The sequence below is a fragment of the Pelodiscus sinensis genome, chromosome 2 (genome assembly GCF_049634645.1).
Source record: "Pelodiscus sinensis isolate JC-2024 chromosome 2, ASM4963464v1, whole genome shotgun sequence".
Lineage (NCBI taxonomy): Eukaryota > Metazoa > Chordata > Testudines > Trionychidae > Pelodiscus > Pelodiscus sinensis.
This window is the reverse complement of record NC_134712.1, coordinates 213155960-213173529: the sequence shown is the minus strand read 5'-3', so window position 1 is coordinate 213173529 and position 17570 is coordinate 213155960. Positions and strand designations below refer to the sequence as shown.

General features: G+C 41.6%; 1 protein-coding gene across 5 annotated transcripts in view; it reads left to right on the top strand.

Moving 5' to 3' along the window:
- Window positions 1-17570, top strand: part of VPS50 (VPS50 subunit of EARP/GARPII complex) — a 174964-nt gene that overhangs the window by 17027 nt on the left and 140367 nt on the right. For all 5 annotated transcript variants that reach the window (XR_012902050.1, XM_075922362.1, XM_006114479.4 and 2 more), the window contains 3 exons: window positions 5828-5950; window positions 6970-7041; window positions 12920-12973. Coding sequence is in view for 4 of the 5 variants with exons in the window: in XM_006114479.4 (XP_006114541.1) it covers window positions 5828-5950; window positions 6970-7041; window positions 12920-12973 (249 nt within the window). In the remaining variant the exon portion in view is untranslated. The remainder of the gene's footprint in view (window positions 1-5827; window positions 5951-6969; window positions 7042-12919; window positions 12974-17570) is intronic.

Sequence of the window (17570 nt, the reverse complement as noted above, 5' to 3'; positions counted from 1 at the left end):
CTGTAAAGTTGGGCATTTTGGTCTGGCACATTCAGCAGATGTATTGAGTCAATACATAATGGCAACTCCACTTGTGAAGTGTTGCTATGCTATGGAGCCTTGACCAGGGTATTAGTTTAAATTTTTGTGAAAGGCAATCCTGTTACTCCTTCCTTCTGAGCAATGTTTGTCTTTTACCCCTCTACAAGAACCACATCTGGGGCAGGGTTCCCCACTGCTAACTGAGTATCCATTTCAATTAGCCCAGAGGATGTTTAGCACATTCTATGACCTGTGCAATTAGTGGAAGCCGTAGAAGAAACTTTCCATGAGAGAGAGATATGTCCAACCCCTACTGCCCTGAGGAGTAAAGGATTGAATGACTCATTAATTTTGATATCTTAAATGCCAGTGCGTGCTACTCTTAGACCTCCTGGCTGACTGAGGAAAATGTGTTGATTTCAAATTTGTTCTTTTCACGTAAAGAAGTCAGACATAGTTTTTGACACGGTCAATTTCTTTTATAAAGCAAAGCATTTAAATGTCACAGCTGTTATAAATGTTAATTATGAGGGTTGGGTTGACCAAATAATACACTAGTGGTTAGACTGTCTAGTCCTAAATTTACAAGCTGGAAAGTTGCATGCCGATGGATGAGCCAAGATGATTCTTTTCTTTTAGGGATTTTTTTTGGGCGGGGGGGAGGAGGAGAGTTATTTGTGTTGCAGAAAAATTCCCTCTCTCCCAGTAAACAAGTAGGAAAAAAATTGTCTTCCTCTCCTCAGGAAAAAACCCCCCAAATATTAAAGCCTTTGTTGGATTAAAGGAGGAAACCTCTTATGGAATCTTTGATTTACTGTCTGAGCATAGCTTGAGTCAAATTGCAAGTCAGCTCCAGTCCTCCTAGCTACTGTTACAGCGATATAAGGCAAAATTAACTAGTGAGAATTAGTGTAGTTTCTTGACATTTGAGGTTAAGATCGCCCTTTCTAAGTAAAATTTACTCAGGTCAGAGTCATCCTCTGTAACGTCATAGAATTTGGTTTATATTATCATAATAATCAGCAATGGACAATAATTGTCACAGTTCTCATATATGGCTACTCATGTGACATAGTCTGAATCTTGATGCATGGAGTCAGCTGCAGTGAGGGCATGGGAAGTCCTGGATCGATGATGGTGCAGCTCTGTGACGCCTTTCACATGGAGCCTGGTTTGTCCTGCTTTGATTCTGTTCTGAGCCATTTGCTCAAGTTCTTTGGGATTGCTGCCAGCCTACTGGAGACTGCTCTTCTGGTTATCTTTGAAGTGCTTATACAGACTAGGGATGGAAGTGAGTACTCAACTATTTGACTGGTAGTTGAATGGAGTTCTTGACTACTCGCTCTGTCCCCTTGCTGCCTCTCATAGAGAGGCAGCAAGGGTAGGGGGAACAGGAGCCGGTGTTGGGGGGAGCTGGCTGAAAATTTGGTCTCCCCCCAGCATCTTCTCCACAGTGCTGCCTGCCCCCCTGCCTCTATCAACAGCAACGGGGGAGGGGAGATTGGGTGGCTGCTCCAACAGCAGCTTTTGTTCTGGGGGGGGGGTCCTAGCAAGGAGCAGAGCCCCATTGCGGAAGGGGTCTGGTGCCGTCTTGCAGCAGCCCTTGTTCACTGGGCTGCTGCGCCTCTGCATTTTAAATGTAGTCAGAGTCCGGTGGCTGTTACTACTTTTAAAATTCAGAGCTGCAGCGGTCCAGAGATGGCGCGAGCTGGGACTGCTCAGTCCTGGCTCCAGCTGACTCTCACTGTGGCCCTGCGAAGGGCCCCCTTATCGACTAATTGTGTAGTGGATACAAATTGTATTGACTACACTATTAGCCAGATAATTGCAATTTAACATCCTTAGTACAGACAATCCTTCTTTCTTTTGCTCTGATTTAGCTTCTCATACAGGATCTGTTTTGGGGGACAGTGGTCTTTCATTCTGATGATATTCCCAGTCCACCTAAGTTATGTTATCAATAACATTTCCTCGGTGCTATTTGTGTTTGGTCTCTCAGGGACCTTAATATTGGTCACTCTGTCCTGACAGTGAATGTTCGTTATTGAGTGCATGGAGCACATGTGAAATTGCTTAAGTTGTTTAATGTGGCATCTGTACAGAGTCAACATCTCGGATCCAACAGGGGTGATTTTAGAGCCATTGCACTGTAGATCTTCAATTTAGTGAAATCTATTCTAGAAGGTATATGTATTGCAATACACCAGGTCTGATTCACCCTCTGTAACTGCATGGAGAAATGGATATTGTGTTGGATAAGAAATTTTTGTTCAAAGTTTGCAAAGGTTGGCTGGCTTTACTAATTCTGGAAGAAATTCCTCATTAAGGGATCCATTACTTGAAATGCTACTGCCCAAATAATTGAACAGATTCACATTTTTCAACTGTGTGCCTTAGATGAAGTTAGCTGGCACTTGAGCATTGAGGTAAAGTGCTGGTGAAATAAGACCTCTGTCTTCCTGAAATTTATGGTGAGGCTAAAGAACTGGGATGCTTCAGAAAATCCATCAATAGCTTGAAGGTCATCTTGTGTATGAGCCATCAAGACAGTCATTTCAAAAAATGCCTTGACGAGAAGCCTCGCCAATGTCTTGGTCTTAGCACTGAGTCTTTAATGAGGAAGCTATCAAATCAGTAATGCATGTATATCTCCTGCCCCAAGTCCCTTGTTGCATGGCTAAGAACACAAGCAAAGAACATGTTGAAAAGCTCTGGAGCAAGTATGCAGCTTTACTTCATTCCATTCGAGATTTCAGATGCATTGGAAAACTCAACACTCACAAGTAACTTGCACTGTCATTTGATCATGGGACAAATGGATAATTTGTATAGCAGTTGCACAGAATTTGGATTTACACCAAAGATGACAGGGGATCATTGTATTTAGTAAATATTGCATTACATGAGCCTACTTTTCTTGGGGTTGATGGTATGTAGATGTCTGAAGTCGTAAAGGCTTGGTCGGACGCTACTCACCAAAATAAAATGGTAGATAGAAAAGCATTTTTCTAGCCAGGTTCTTTGAATATTAACCCAACCTTACATAAATAATAATAATGTAATGTACAATGGAATATGTTAATGTTTTATTGTAACTTTGCCTGAATAAAAAGTTAAACTCCCACCGTTTTCTTATTACTGAGAGCCAAGTAGAGACTATTCTGTGGGCGACCTGCTAGGGATGATAGACAAATCCTATTATTATTATTATTAGCAAAATACCTTCTAAATCGGGCTGGGATGGGGGGGCAAAAATCAGGTTTAGTGTGAAGGAAAGGACTGCTGGGGAGTGGACTGGGAGTTGGGGTGTAAGGTATGGGCAGGTGGTAGGGTGCGGGAGTGGGCTGAGTGTGGGGGGGTCTGGAGAGAACCATTGCAAAGTTGTCTAAAATTGAATTTTAGTCACATTCACTTGCTGAGACCGTACGTGTGCTAGATTGAACAACACTGCAACTTAGTCGTCACGGGAGGTCGGGTGCAGGAGCAGGCTGAGGTGGGGGGGGTCTAGGCAGGAAGGGACAGGGGATTTAGGTGCTTGTCTCTTGCAGCTTCTGGAGGAGGAACAGATTGCTCCATACTATCCTGTACTTGCAGGCACTGCCCCTCTCCCACGGCTCTCATTAGCTGTGATTCCTGACCAGCAGGAGTGATGGGGTGGAGCTTTCAAATGAGTGCAGGGACAGAACTTCCTTGTGCTGCTGTTCCCCCAGCCAGAAGGGGAGGGGGAATGGCAGGGTGTAGAGCTGCTTCCTTCCTCCACTCCTCCAACCCCCACTAGGCAGAGCCTGCAGGCTGGATCTGGCTCGCAGGCCATAGATTCGCTATCCCTAAGTGCTGTCTGTCTTCCTCGTTGCTCCCATTGGTACACAAACAATCTATTGCAAATAAAATGCATGGCATGGAGATGAGTTGTCTTATTCCAAGGCTGAACTGCTTCACAGAGATCATTTAAATTCCTGATCTTTGGTTGTTGTGGAGACAAACAAGGTTTTCATTTAGCTTCTGCAGAGTGGAACTATTGCAAGTGAAAATACTTGGTAGATTTGGGCAGTCATACGGTCATCAGTTGGAGGCAAAATAGTGTGTTCTTTCCTTAAGGCTTTTCTAACTTTACTGGTTGAATCTTGCTAGTCCAGCACTTTCTGGTCCGGCAACATCTGTGGGCCAGCATGATTTTAGTTAGCTGGATGCCCGCTTATCATGAATGCGACCAGGTTTCCTGTGGTAAAGTTTGTTTGCAGCCACCAGTAGTAGCTCTCAGTGTTCTGTGTTGTTTAGTTCTAATTTATCCCTAAATGTCTTTTAAAAGCAGTGGAAGTGTTAGTAATGCTACTAGACAATATTGACCTCCCATGGTCTGGGAAATTCTCTGGTTTGGTACAAGTCAGGTCCCAAGGATGCTGAATTAGAGAGGTTCAACCTGTACTTATAAAATCGGACTGGACTGATGCTCTGATGGTACCAGATTCATGTCAGCAGGATACCAATGCCAGGTTGCCTAAAATTGTATCGTCATATTCACTTGCTGAGGTCCTATAAGTTCTGGATGGAACACAACACTGCAACTTCATTGTGTGTGTGCGCACGTGTGCCTTTTTTTAGCAAGGAGCAGTGGCATTGAAAATTTATACTTTCTGAAGGGATAGCAAAATACCATTTTACCTCAAAAATGTTCACTTGGACTTTGCTTACCATATCATCACTTGAGGTTGAACTTGCTATCCTTATCCCTGCTAACCTGCCTTGAATGGGGTAAAATTGTTTAGAAGGTGGCAGCACATTTCAAATTTTCTAAGTCCTCTGATTTTTTTTATGTGTCAACTAAATCAGAAACATAAGTATCTAATTGCCTGAGAGTTAGGGGCAATTCATCTTTGTGATAGAAGTTAGATTTCTTTTTTTTTTTTAAAGATCTGTCTATCTTAGTTACTAACCATTAAGATATTGGCTGACATTAGCAGGGTCCAGTGGAATTGGTATTATGTGGTATGGTTCTTTGCTATCTAATAGATATGTTGCTGTCTTGACTGATTATAGTAGATGGGTCGCTGATTTATGTCCTCATTTTACTGGCTTTATAGTATGTGTTGTAACTTGCTTCAAGGTCATGACTAAAAATTCCCCCCCCCCCTTTTTTTATTAAGAAATTAGCACAATGTGAATGTTATGCAAATATTTTTTCAGCTTATTTAAACTACGAAAAACCTAATATGGCTGAGGGCAAAGCTCTCTATTTAGTTTGAAATATTCTAAAACAATTTAGTTAATGGAAATAGACTGCTGCACTGTACTTGTTCTGATTTGTTCAGGAACATAACAAATCATCACAATATTTTTAACAGAGAATGTCTATCACTTATACTCTGCTTGCTAACTTTGCCTTTAAACCCATCCGCTTTGACATGATTTGAAGCAGTACCAAACACTTGTGGTTCTTTGTGACTTCAGTTGAAGTAGTGAGTGCTTAGCACTTTTGAAAGATAGGCCCCCAATCTTTTTTTTTTTGAGTGTTTCTTAAATGTTGTAAATACCCAGGGAAAGACATGATCCCATAAACATTTGTACCATGTTTCATGGATGAAATGTATATCAGTACAGTGATAACTAAGCAATTCACAGTAGTATGAGTTCTGCTATTTGGTTTGTCTCCTATTTCTAATATTTGGAACAGACTGAAAAATACAGATGTTTCTGTTTTGTACACAGGGTGCTCGCACTTGTACAAATGGCTGTGAAAGGCAGATTGTCTTGAGTGCAATGTTCCTTCTATGTAGTGACATTTACTAAAACCAATATTTTTGTTAAGGAGGAACTGAGAGAACTCCGGGAACAACCAACTGATCCTCAGGCACAGCAAGAAATAATTAACAGCATTGAAGAAGTGTATTTTTCCAGTGATTCCTTTGATATTGTGAAGTATGAGTTGGAGGTAAGAAGTTCTCCCCCCCCCCCCCCCGCCAAAAAAGTCAGCATTCTAAAAGACATTCCATCTATAACATTTATTTTAGTCATTGTTCACGCTTTCATCTTGACTTTAATATTTGTGTGACTTTTTTTGCCTTAACATAGAATTAAGAATTTTCTGTCATACTGTGGTTGTGTAGGGCCGAATCCTAACCCTATTGACATCAATGGGAGTCTTCCAGTTGAATTCGGTGGGTTTAGAATTAGGCCCATCATGTAGGGATGTTAAAATTGGAGTAATTGAATAGTCGATGGAATTTCCATTGACTATTTGATTAGTTGTTGAGGGCACTTCCGCTTTGAAATGTACAAGAGCCCCAGTGGGGGCTCTTGTACATTTCAAAGGTAGAATGCTGCTGCTGCGCCCCTTCCCCTTCCCACAGAGCTGGAGCTGGGGGGAACCAACATTTAAGCTGACTCCCCCCAGCATCCCCTCCTGCCCTTTGCTACCTCTTTCCCATAGAGGCAGCAAGGGGAGGGAAGCGACTAATCCACTAGTGTGTTGACTATCCAATAAGCTTTTGCTTATTGGATAGTCAACTAGTCGATTAGTTGCTTACACCCCTACCATCATGCTATCAAATAATTCAGAGATTAAATTATTTATGAAATGGACAAAATAATCCAAACTGAGAAATTAATTAGACATGGCAGAAAACTGTATTTTTGGTTTTATTTTGGTAGTAAAAAGTCACAGTATGTTATGAATTGATTCTGTGGTGTGTGTGCACATAATTTGTTGAATGCAAGAGAAAGCTTTTTTGAGATTTTGATTATCGGTTATTGGATACTTACCATAATGTAACTCTGACTTTTTATTTGACTGTTTATCATTATCTTATTTTAAATGCAGATTAGTTTGTGAAAGCATAACATTGTTTCCTAAATGCATGTAATTTTTAGTTATCATAATTATTTATTATTAATTGTCCACTTTGTCTACATTTATTTTTCATTGGTTTTCATTTTGTCTTCTGCATGTAGAAGCTTCCTCCAGTACTTAGCCTTCAAGAAATGGAAGAATATAGAGACAAATTAAAGCAACAACAAGCTGCTGTAAGTAAAATGATTTCTTCCAATGTTAGTGTATACAACTTGTTGCCACTGTAGTATTGAGAGCTCAAGGAGGTCTCCCTGTAGTTATTAAGAATATCCTGATATGGGGCTGAAAATAATCTTGGCTACTTAAAAAGTATTAACTCAGTTAAGTTAGCATTAAGTGATGTTGTTTTGTGGTAGAAAATCAAGATAAGTAAAATACGATACTCAGCTTGGTCTAATATTAATTACCTTTTCCTTTAGCAGCATTGGTTTCCTTACTGGCTATGTTTCAGTCTACCAGTACATTGAAAGACAAGGAAATGTTTGTTGTTCTCAGCTCTGTAACTGCTTTAACTTTTTGTTCTTTTGAGGAACTTTTGTCAATGTAAAACAGCTTAAATAAAGTGTAAATATATCGTGTAACTGCACAGCTATCTTGTTAATGTTTATATTTGCAGTGGATGGTTTGCTGTATTTTTATCTCACCAAGTCTGTTATTCCCTAGTGTGTATTGTCATGGAACAAAATAAAAGAATTGGTAGTAGCCGCCTTTTCATGATTATGGGGGAAAAATCAGTGCAGCCATTGATTTGGGATATTTCCCTTTGGTTATCCAAATGGGTACTTGTTAATGTTTTCTTGCAATACATTATATGCTTTCTAGAATAGATTTCCTATGAACTGTTAATTACTGGTTTATTAATCTTTAAATATGTATAATTAGGTCAAGCATTAACTTCCTGTAACTTTTGGTATTTATTAGTGTTGCCTTTAGTGAAACCCTTCACACTGCAAAAAAAGCTTCAGTCCTTGAAACTTGTGTGTCTCCAAGACTTCTTTTCCTAGAGCTTGGCTTTTGAAGTTCTGCAGGTATCATCAGTCTGTTAAGACTGAAAAGTTCTGGTAGATGTTTGTCATCTTCAAGAGAAGGAAAAATGAGAGATTCCAAAGGAATTGGGGCCTTTTTCTCTTCACCCAGAAAAAATGTTTTGTAGTGGGCATCTGATGATGACATAGACATCTGCTAGAGCTGTGGTTCTCAATCTTTTTTTTTTTTTTTATATCGTGGGCCGGCAAACTCGTTCACAAACTTTTGGCGGACTGGTAACATTTTATTTGCATATTCATTATACAAATATGCAAATAAAATGTTACCTGTCTGCCTACTCCCAACCTACCCCCTTGCTCCCCAGTGCCTAATTCCCTTTGACCCTCACCTTTATATCCTGTGCCTTTTGACCATTTACCTCAGACCCCTACAGCCCATGCCAATATCTGGAGGGAAAGCGGGGAGGGAGGCTTATTGTCCTTCTGTTGCCTCAGCCCTAGTGCCGCTACCAGGCAAAATCAGCCTTCTGATTGCCGGAGCTGAGCTGCACGAACAGCCGGCGTCAGCTCTGGCAGCTGCTATGGCCTGGCAGCCAGCAGTTTATGGACCAGCAGTTGGGAACTGCTGGACTAGGGAACACATTCAGGACAAAGAAATGACTTGATGGAGAGGGAGCCAGTTATGTCTTTATCTGCCAAATGCTGACTGTCCACTCCAAAGGAGTGAAAAGATTTCTCGATCACAGTGCATACATAAAGGAAAAACAAATAGCAAATTAAAAATATGTAAAGGGTTGTGAACCAGAGTCTTTATTAATGAACAGAAACATCTTTTCATGCTGTTGTTTTCCCAAGATAGTCTCTTTTTTTATAGCTTCCTTAATCTGTTTTAAATTTCTTCCTTGAGTAGGAGGATGTTATCGTTTAGGCAAGGTAGTCTTTCTACTTGTAGGTCCTGTTGAGACAGTAACTATTTGATGTATGGTGCAAGAAATTAGTGGGGTTCTTTTGCAGAAGGAAACCTGGGTGATTGTTATCAATGTTATCTTTCTTTGTTTTAAAGGTTCTGTGGGATACAAGTCAATACTGGTCATGGGTCAAGCCATTTAAAAATTAAATGAATAGTGTTAAGGACACATTAGCACATTTTATGTAAATCAGCACCACAGAATTCTGCATCTCATTTTTTATGTGTAAAATTCAAAAAATATTGTCACGCACAGGTTACATTTTAACTACTGATCCAGAATTAGGTCATTTCATACAGCACCTCTGATAAATACATGCTTTAAGAAGGTGGATGTACATCATCATTTCCTATGTGTATCTCTGGTTGACATAATTACAATGATAGTTTAAAGGTGTATTAGTCATTTGTAGGGATGCTTTTCCTTTTGGAATGCATGTTAAAGATTCAAATGCTATTGACTTTCTTGTGAATTACTGATACCCTCTTGATTGTGATAAAACATCTTTCTCTGTATCTAAAAATGTTTTTTCCTGCCGGACGACAGAATGTTCCTGCCGGGTGACAGAATGATATCATCCATGGGCAAGGGTGTAGGTGGGGTTGGAGGTCTGCTCCCCCAACCCCACATGTCCCAGCCTCCCTTGGAGCATCGGGGAGAAAAGAGGCCGCAAAGGTCCAGCCTCCCTAGTCCCTGGAGCATCGGGGAGGGCAGGCGCTGGGGGTAGCAGCACTCTGTCCCCAGAATGCCTATAGTAGGTGTTCTGGGGGAAGAGTATGGGCAGGCCCATGCCTGGCCATTTGGGAAGGGAAAGCCTTCCCCCGCCTAGGCTACTGGACATCCATGATATCATCATGTCATCGTCAACAGGCTTTCTCAGCGAAGCGAAAGCGGCCAGAGAGAGAGGGGTTGGTGTGAGTAGCGGCCAGAGAGAGGAAGGTTGGCACGTGTAGCGAGCAAGGGGCACAGCCCCCTCATTGCTTAATAATCCATTTTCGTTGGCTTTCAGTATGTGTTTTTGTAAAATTAATCGTAGCCACATTTTCTTAAATTACTTGATGTGGTGGTTTTGTAAGGAACAAAGCTCAGTGATTTATCTTAAATATCTTTGCTCATTCAGCATGTACTTGCAATTGTTCTATTACATGAAATGCATTTCAGCACACTCAGGTTTCTTTACTGTCTGTATCATCTCAATCTTAATCTGAGCAATCATCTGTGTCTGTAACATAAATCTGTACAGCAGGAAGTTGGGTCTTATCTGCACATCTGTGTGCTTTTCATTTTAGTTTGCAAAGTACCATATGTAGCCATATGGTCAGTTTTCATCAGAAAAGTGTAGTAATTTATTCAGTTCTATTTTTGAAAAACTGAAATCATTTCTTGTTTCCCATACCTTGTTGTAATTTCTTTATATTGACTTTGTAGTCAGTCCCATGGTTAGGAATTATGTTTCTGGCTTCTAAAGGATGCTAATAAGAGTTGTGCTAGATTAGTTCTGCTCTACTAGTGCATTATGAAAAATGCCCTTGCATAAAATGCTAGTTAGCGAATGAACAAATTAAATTAGTTGAGATCAGAAGCTGAGATTACTGAGACAATATTTAACCTCCTAAATAGGATGCATTGTGCTACTGGTACTCAGCAGCCATTAAATGATATGTTTATTTGAGTGACGGGGCTTTGCTTTCCCTTCTGACAACAGAATGGATGCTCCCTGCTAGAGAAACAGCGATGACGTGACAATATTTTAAAAAAAATTTCAGTATTGCTGACTGTAGGATGGCTGTGTAAATGATGATGGACAACCCTAGAATGTATGGCTATTGTTTGTGGGATGTTTATGTAAAAGAGAGCAGATGGTGATAATTTGAATGCATTTCATATGACCGAACAAATGAAAGTAAGTGCTGAATCTGCAAAGATATTTAACTTGAATAGTAAATAAATACATAAAAAAACCTTGAGAAGGGGGAAGAAATGCGGTGGGCGGAGTCTGGGGAAGAGCAGGGAGAATACCAGTGATGAAAGGAGATAGCTGGTGCCTATGTCTGCAAAGGTAGGCGGATGGAGAGGCCAGATAGGCAAGAAAGATGGGACTTGCACAGAGGAGCTTGGGAAGTACATCACCAGAATGAAGCTGAAGAGAATAGACAGTTGCCACTTTGGTTGGTTCCCTGTAAGTAGTGATCTGTGTCTGCTGTTCCTCATGAAGGCATGACTAGGCGACTGTGCACGCTGCCTCTACCTCACCAAAAACACTAGCTCCACAGCTTCCATTGTCTGCGAACAGTAGCCAATGGGAGATGTGAAGTGGTGCTTGTCAGTGGAGGCAACATACGGAGCTGCTTAGCTGCACCTCTGCTAGGAGCAGCAGGGATAGGTCACTGCTTGTGGGGAGCCATCGGAGGGGCACCCTGAAACTCTTCCTGTGCCCTGCTCCGAGCCCTCTCCTGTACCCAAATGCCTCTTATAGCTAGCACTCCCCACCGCCGCCCTATCCCCACAATTTCTCATGTACTTCAAACCCTTTGTGGAGATTCCTTCGCCTAGGGGCAGTAGAGACATGTCACCACTTCTGGGAGCCATGTGGAGCCTGGTAGGGATCCTGCTGGCCCTGCAGCAACTGGACCTTCTGTGAAGATTAGAAAAAGTTTATAGAGCTTTGAGTGGTATAAAGCTGGATAACACAGCTTTTACCTCAAATACAATATTCCTAAGTATTACCTCTATACATTTTGTATTGTTTGAGTCTTGACAAGCTTTACCTTTAAAGAAACTTTTTATGGCTAAATATGCCGTAGGACATTTGTTTGGTTTAGTTAATTTGTCCGGTCTGAGGTGAGACTTGTTTGCAAAGAACAGGATACCCTTTGCCAAGGGCTCTCTGACACAGAGACTGGGAGAAGATAAATAATAAACTGAAAATTCCCTGATCCCATAAAAGAGAATTACATAATCTGGCATATGACATACCTTCTGGAGAGCAATCAAGGAAGCATACATCTGTATTGTGGTTGTTGGACTGATTTTTGTGTGCATCTGTCGCACTCTTGGCTAGATTGCCAGTTGATGGTACTAAAGAGAACTAACCAGACTCTGTTGTATAGCTACTGGAGGTTTGCCATAGGAAATGCTGATTGATCTGGCTTCTAGCTTCACCTCATGGTTAACAGTGCAGGTGTGCAACCTGTTACTCATAAAGAAACCCTTCATCTCCATTTTTCCTCAGCAAACAGAAGATGGCTGAGTTGATAGAGGAGGCTCTGGCAGAAGCAGATAGATTCCTATCAGTGGGCGGGTTAGAGAGAAGTGCTTGAGAGAAACAAAAATCATTCCCACATTTCAGGTGCCGAGAGCTCTGTCTCGTTAAATGCCCGTAACCTCTGCTTGAAGAAAACTGCTTTGAACCTGGAATTATTCCATGATTTTCTGTATAAAGTACTACTGGCTTATTTAATAGCTTTCTTTGATCAACCTTTCTTATGGGTATGTACACTGAAAAAATGCTTATTTTTTAATTTCAATACAAGGTGTAATTCTCAGAATGAAATATAATAGTCCTTAATTTATTATTTAATTCAAAGCAGTGGAAAACATAATTTAAAATTAGAAAAACTTAAGTTGATTTTTGCCATGCACAGGATGATTATGAACGCTAACATAAATTTATATATAATATGGTATCTGTATGAAAGGAAAGCTTCCTTTGTAGTTTGTTCAGTCTCCCATGTAGGTGGTTAATTTGTAATTGCACACTAATAACCTGAAAACAGAATATATCAGGTTCCAGTGCTTCACATCTTTTCTATTTTTACTCAAGTGTGCTCTTTAGCTGGTAAAGGACTAAAAGGTTAATTTGAAAAAACCCACTAATTCCCAAATGGAGCTGTAAACATACATCTGTTTTTACTTGCGGGAAAAGTGTGGTCATTATCTTAGAATGTTTACTTCTTTCCTGACATATGTATTAATCAATGGATGATTAAGAATGTTAGGAATTGCAGGAACTCTTTAGTGTTCTTAACCCAGCTCTTTCATTATAGAGATTGGATACTTCCCAGATACCTCACATGTAATATTTTTTTCCCTTTAAGGTATCTAAAAAGGTTGCAGACTTGATTCTTGAAAAGCAGCCTGCATATGTTAAGGTAAGATAATGAACTGACATATTTTACTGTAAATGCCTTCTGTAAATTATTAAATCACCCTACCTAATATTACTGTAATTCAGTTTGATCTGTTTTTCAGGCACAAATACGGATAATTCACGTAGTCAGTGGGAGAGTGTAGTCTTAAATTCTTATAGTCTGTGGCTATTTTACGGCAATAATATTGGACCGAACCAGCGAGTCTGCCAGACCACGAGAGGTCAATACTGGCCTCTCAGTGCCCCCAGCTGTGAGGCTCCATTCCAGCAGAGGGCTGGTATTGACCAAGTGCAGCTGAGGGCAGGAGGGAGGGGGCTCTCAGGAAGAAGCAGAATGACTGTGGAACTCCATGGCCTGTGGAAAGGAGTGCAACCTCGTGGGAGTACCCAAACCCCATGGCTACTGTGCTGCACTTCTGGTCCTTATCCACACGACTCAGCAATCACCCCGCATCCTTTCCTGAGCATCCCCCTGTACCCACTCCTCCCAGTCCCTCCCTGAGCTTGAATGCTGCAAATGAGCTATTTGTAGCACTCCAGGAACTCTGGGAGGGTAGGGGAGGAGTTGCTAATAGGACCCAGCTTTTCCCATGAGTGCTCCAGCTTGGGAGCACCCAAAGGTGACGCTGGACCGTAAATGTTGCCTGACTATGGAAGTCTGAACTATAGAGGTCCAGCATATTGTTGCGTAGTGTGTCCATTACCAGTAGGAATTAAATCCTTACACTAAACTCAGGTCTAAAACTAGACTGATAGGAAACAAGTGCACAAGATTGCGATGTCATGGAAAGTGCTCCAACATCATCTTCATAAAAAGCTGTTCCAGAAATGGGAAGTTATTGATGGCATTGATGGAAGTTATTGAGTTCAAAGGGGCTTGAGCAGGAGCCTCGTTGCTGCTTATGTTGAGGCGTGGCTTGTACCCTGCTTCTGAAGAAGATATTAACAATTCTCATCAGTAACCAATTCCAAATTTCCCACCGGTCTCTAACAAGTCATGAGAAATGTGTCCAACAGCCAAGTAAGTTGGACATAGTACTTTCAAGAGACTTCAAAACAGTTAAACTCTAGGAAAGATGGAAGCTTTAATACTCTCTTTATAATGCTCTCTTGAGATTAGTCATGTTAAGCTGGATCTGCTTCATCTGTTCCACAAATCAAAGTGAGAATTTCTCAAGGAAACAAATGAGTCCATGAGAGCCAATGAAACTTGATTTACCATGTTGCCAATTTAATATAGATTATCATGAAGTCCCACCCCCATAAGAGTAGTATTGAAATTTCCACAATTCTGATGAGTTGCACTGGATGAGGTTTTGCTGAAACTGAGGGAGAGGACAACACCTTCCATTTCCCATGTAAGAATATTCTCTGTAGCAGCAGTCTCTGAGTTAGTAGTTTGTCTCTTCCACTGACACTTCAACTTTCTTCCTTGTTGCTTGATCAGTTGCAAAGTTTCTGTAATTGAGGTGACTCATAGGTAAGACATAAAGCAAGTGGGTGACTAGGTTCCAGTCTGTCAGTATTTCTGGATAAGGTATTGTCATAGACTCCACTGTCGTTGACTCCACTGAAGCATTGGTAGAATATTCTAAGGCTTCTGGAAGTGTCAGAAGATGAGGTAGGCTCATCAGCCTCCCAGAGTGAAATATTAAAACAGTTTCTCCAAACTCACAGGAATGTCCCTAGCCTGACTTTTCTCTGAAGAAGTGGGTTGCGCCCATGAAAGCTCATGATACCATCTACATTTTTTGTTAGTCTCTAAGGTGCTGCAGGACCAATCATTCTTTTTTTGACTTCTCTCTGGAAGTGGAAGAGAGATGACAGTGACAAGCACTGTCACTTCATCCCAGAGTTAAAATACAGAAAGTGAAACTTGGTTTCCTCCACGCATGTAATTGTAACTACTATTAATTGATCTCTATCTGACAGTTTATAGGACATGGATTGAAACAGAAGCATTTTGATATTATACAAAAAAAAATTTTTAAAGTCTGTTTATGAGCAGTTGATACAGACTGGCAAATAATTTCTGTTTTGGATCTTGTTTCTTTTCAGTACACAACAGCTTTGCTATTACAAATCCTTCCTCACCTATAATTCTACATTCTTTTGATATCTTGTAATTTTAAAATGCCTGTTTTATTGGGCTATTGTGTACATACAGATCATTACAAGCAGGCATTAATTTCATATTACAGCAGCCTTTTAGTGTAGCTTGAAACAATACTGTCTGTGGATTTATACCAGAGTACACTCTGCTTCAAAGATTCCCAAGAGAAAGTTAAAAATCTCTCAGGCCAATATGAGATACCTTAAAATCTCGTCAGTTGTGTGTTGAGTCAATAATCCTGTTTAAAAACCTAGGGCTCCTGAGGATCTATTTTTGTCTGTTGACTCAAGAACTCGACTTCTAAAACTTTAACATATGGTGTCCTATCCTGTGTGAGGGGCAGAGTGCTTGCATTCCCAATGACGTGTATTTTACCATTAATGTGCTCTTTGCTTCATGATAATAGCTCGTATTTAGCAGGAAATCCTGTCCTTTCTTCCTCACTCTGGACAGGATCTCCTGGAAGTGAGTGCGTTTCCACTGGGTGGGAGAAGGTCATGGAGGTAGTATGCATCCCCTGTATAATGCAGAATCCCATTCTGTGGGGACTTTCTGTGGGGACTAATGGGGCATAGACTGGGCCAATGGATTTTGCATTGTTCAGATTCTCTGGTGTTTCCTCCTTAGTTTGGAGGAAGGGCACTCCCCCCCCCCCCCCCCCCCCAAAAAAAAAGACGACTGCAGCAGCTGTAAGAAATGAAAATGACCATACTGGGTCAAATCAAAGGTCCATGTGGCCCAGTGTCCTGGCTTAGAATAGTGGTCAATGCTGGGTGCCCCAGAATGAACAAAGCAGATGCATCGAGTGATCTATCCCCTGTTGCCCATTCCCAGCTTCTGACAGACAGAGACTAAGGACCCCATCCCAGCCCATCCAGTCCATGTTTGATTGAAAGAAGGGAGTCTGCCCAGCTTCTCTGTCTGGGTATTGCACTGAGGGTTTTGTCCATAGGGACCTAATAGCTGTACTCCACTCCAGTCCCTAACCTATGCTATTTGATTGTCTCCACAGAACAAGTTTTACTGAATTAATACAGCCAGAAGTATTTCAGCTGAATGCCATCTATTTTTAGATTACATTTATTAATAAATGTATTTCTTTATGAAAAAGGAAGTAATGACCCTCTGCAAAAGCCTTAGCTCTTCAAAGCCTTAGTTTTTCTAAAGGAGAGATTGTTAGACACATGGTGAGCAATCTTTGAATAGAATTTAAATCATTGCTCAAACCAGGAACTGGTTTCTGACTTTTCTAAACCAAAGACCTTAATAAGACCATAGCATATTTTTGATTATTTTGAGCAGAAGGTAATGTTAGAATGACCTAGGTTTTAATCTGGACTTGAATATAAGTTAGATCTGGTCAGATTTTGTATAGTAAAATTTTAAAGTAGAGACCATGCCTCTTGCTGTTTTTGGAAAGCCCTTATCACATTTTAAAATACAGTGCTATCATATGTATGCACATCCCATCCCCCTTTTGGGGTAGATCATCATGGGTATAGTCTACCTGTGTGTCCTTGGATTCAAGTTGTGTAATTCAGTGGCCAGAGTCAATATGGCTGCCCTTTGGCCATTAGGCTATCCAACCCTGAACCAGAGTCAGTATGACTCCTCTGGGGTTTCAGGGCTTCATGGTATAATGGCCAGAGTCAGCTGTCACCAGGGGAAGGGAGGGGTGACAGCTGGTGTAGAGGAACCCAGGTGCTCCCTGCTTCATTGGTCCAATCCATGTCCCTCTGAGTAGTGAATGTGTCTGCCACTCAGTCAGCAGGCATCCCACACTGAATTTGCCCTTGTGGAGTTACAACTTGCTCCTCATCCCTGGGCTGCTTCCTACTTTGTCTCCTGAAGCTATTGTCTATATGTTGAGAGTCTCCTACCTCCTTGGCACAGACAGTTCCCTGGGACTCTGACTCCAGCCAGTTAGCTGTAGGCAACAGGTCTCCAGTCCAGTTTTTGAAATCTCTTACTCCTTCCATCAGTGACTGTTGTGGCTCCTGTGTTGGATCCTCCACCAAGCATCCTTCCTCCTTGGGGGGGTCAGCTTAGACCGGGATGGACAATAATTTTTGACTGGGGGCTACTTCAGAAATTTTTGAAGTGGCCCTGGACCACCCTGGAAGGGGTAGGGCTAGGACACTACTGTGCTTCCCCACCCACAGACCCTGATTGTTGTGGGGGTGGGGGAGTACACAAAATCTTTGCCCTCCCCTTCCTCCCCCCCCCCCCCCCCGAGAGAACCGCCAGGTGTTCTGAACAGCTGGCAGTTCTCTCTAGGCACCTGTGCCCCTGGCAGTTGGAAGAGACTTCGTCTGCTGCTCCTAGGTCAATCAGGGACTGGGGAGGGGGAGCACGTGAAATCTCTCATCCCCTGTCCTGCAAGGGAGCGCCCTGCTTAGAGTCAACTGCCAGCTGAGCAGCAGATGGCAGATGACTTTAACTGCTGAGCTGCTTATAGGTGGGAGGAGACTTCACATGTTCTTCC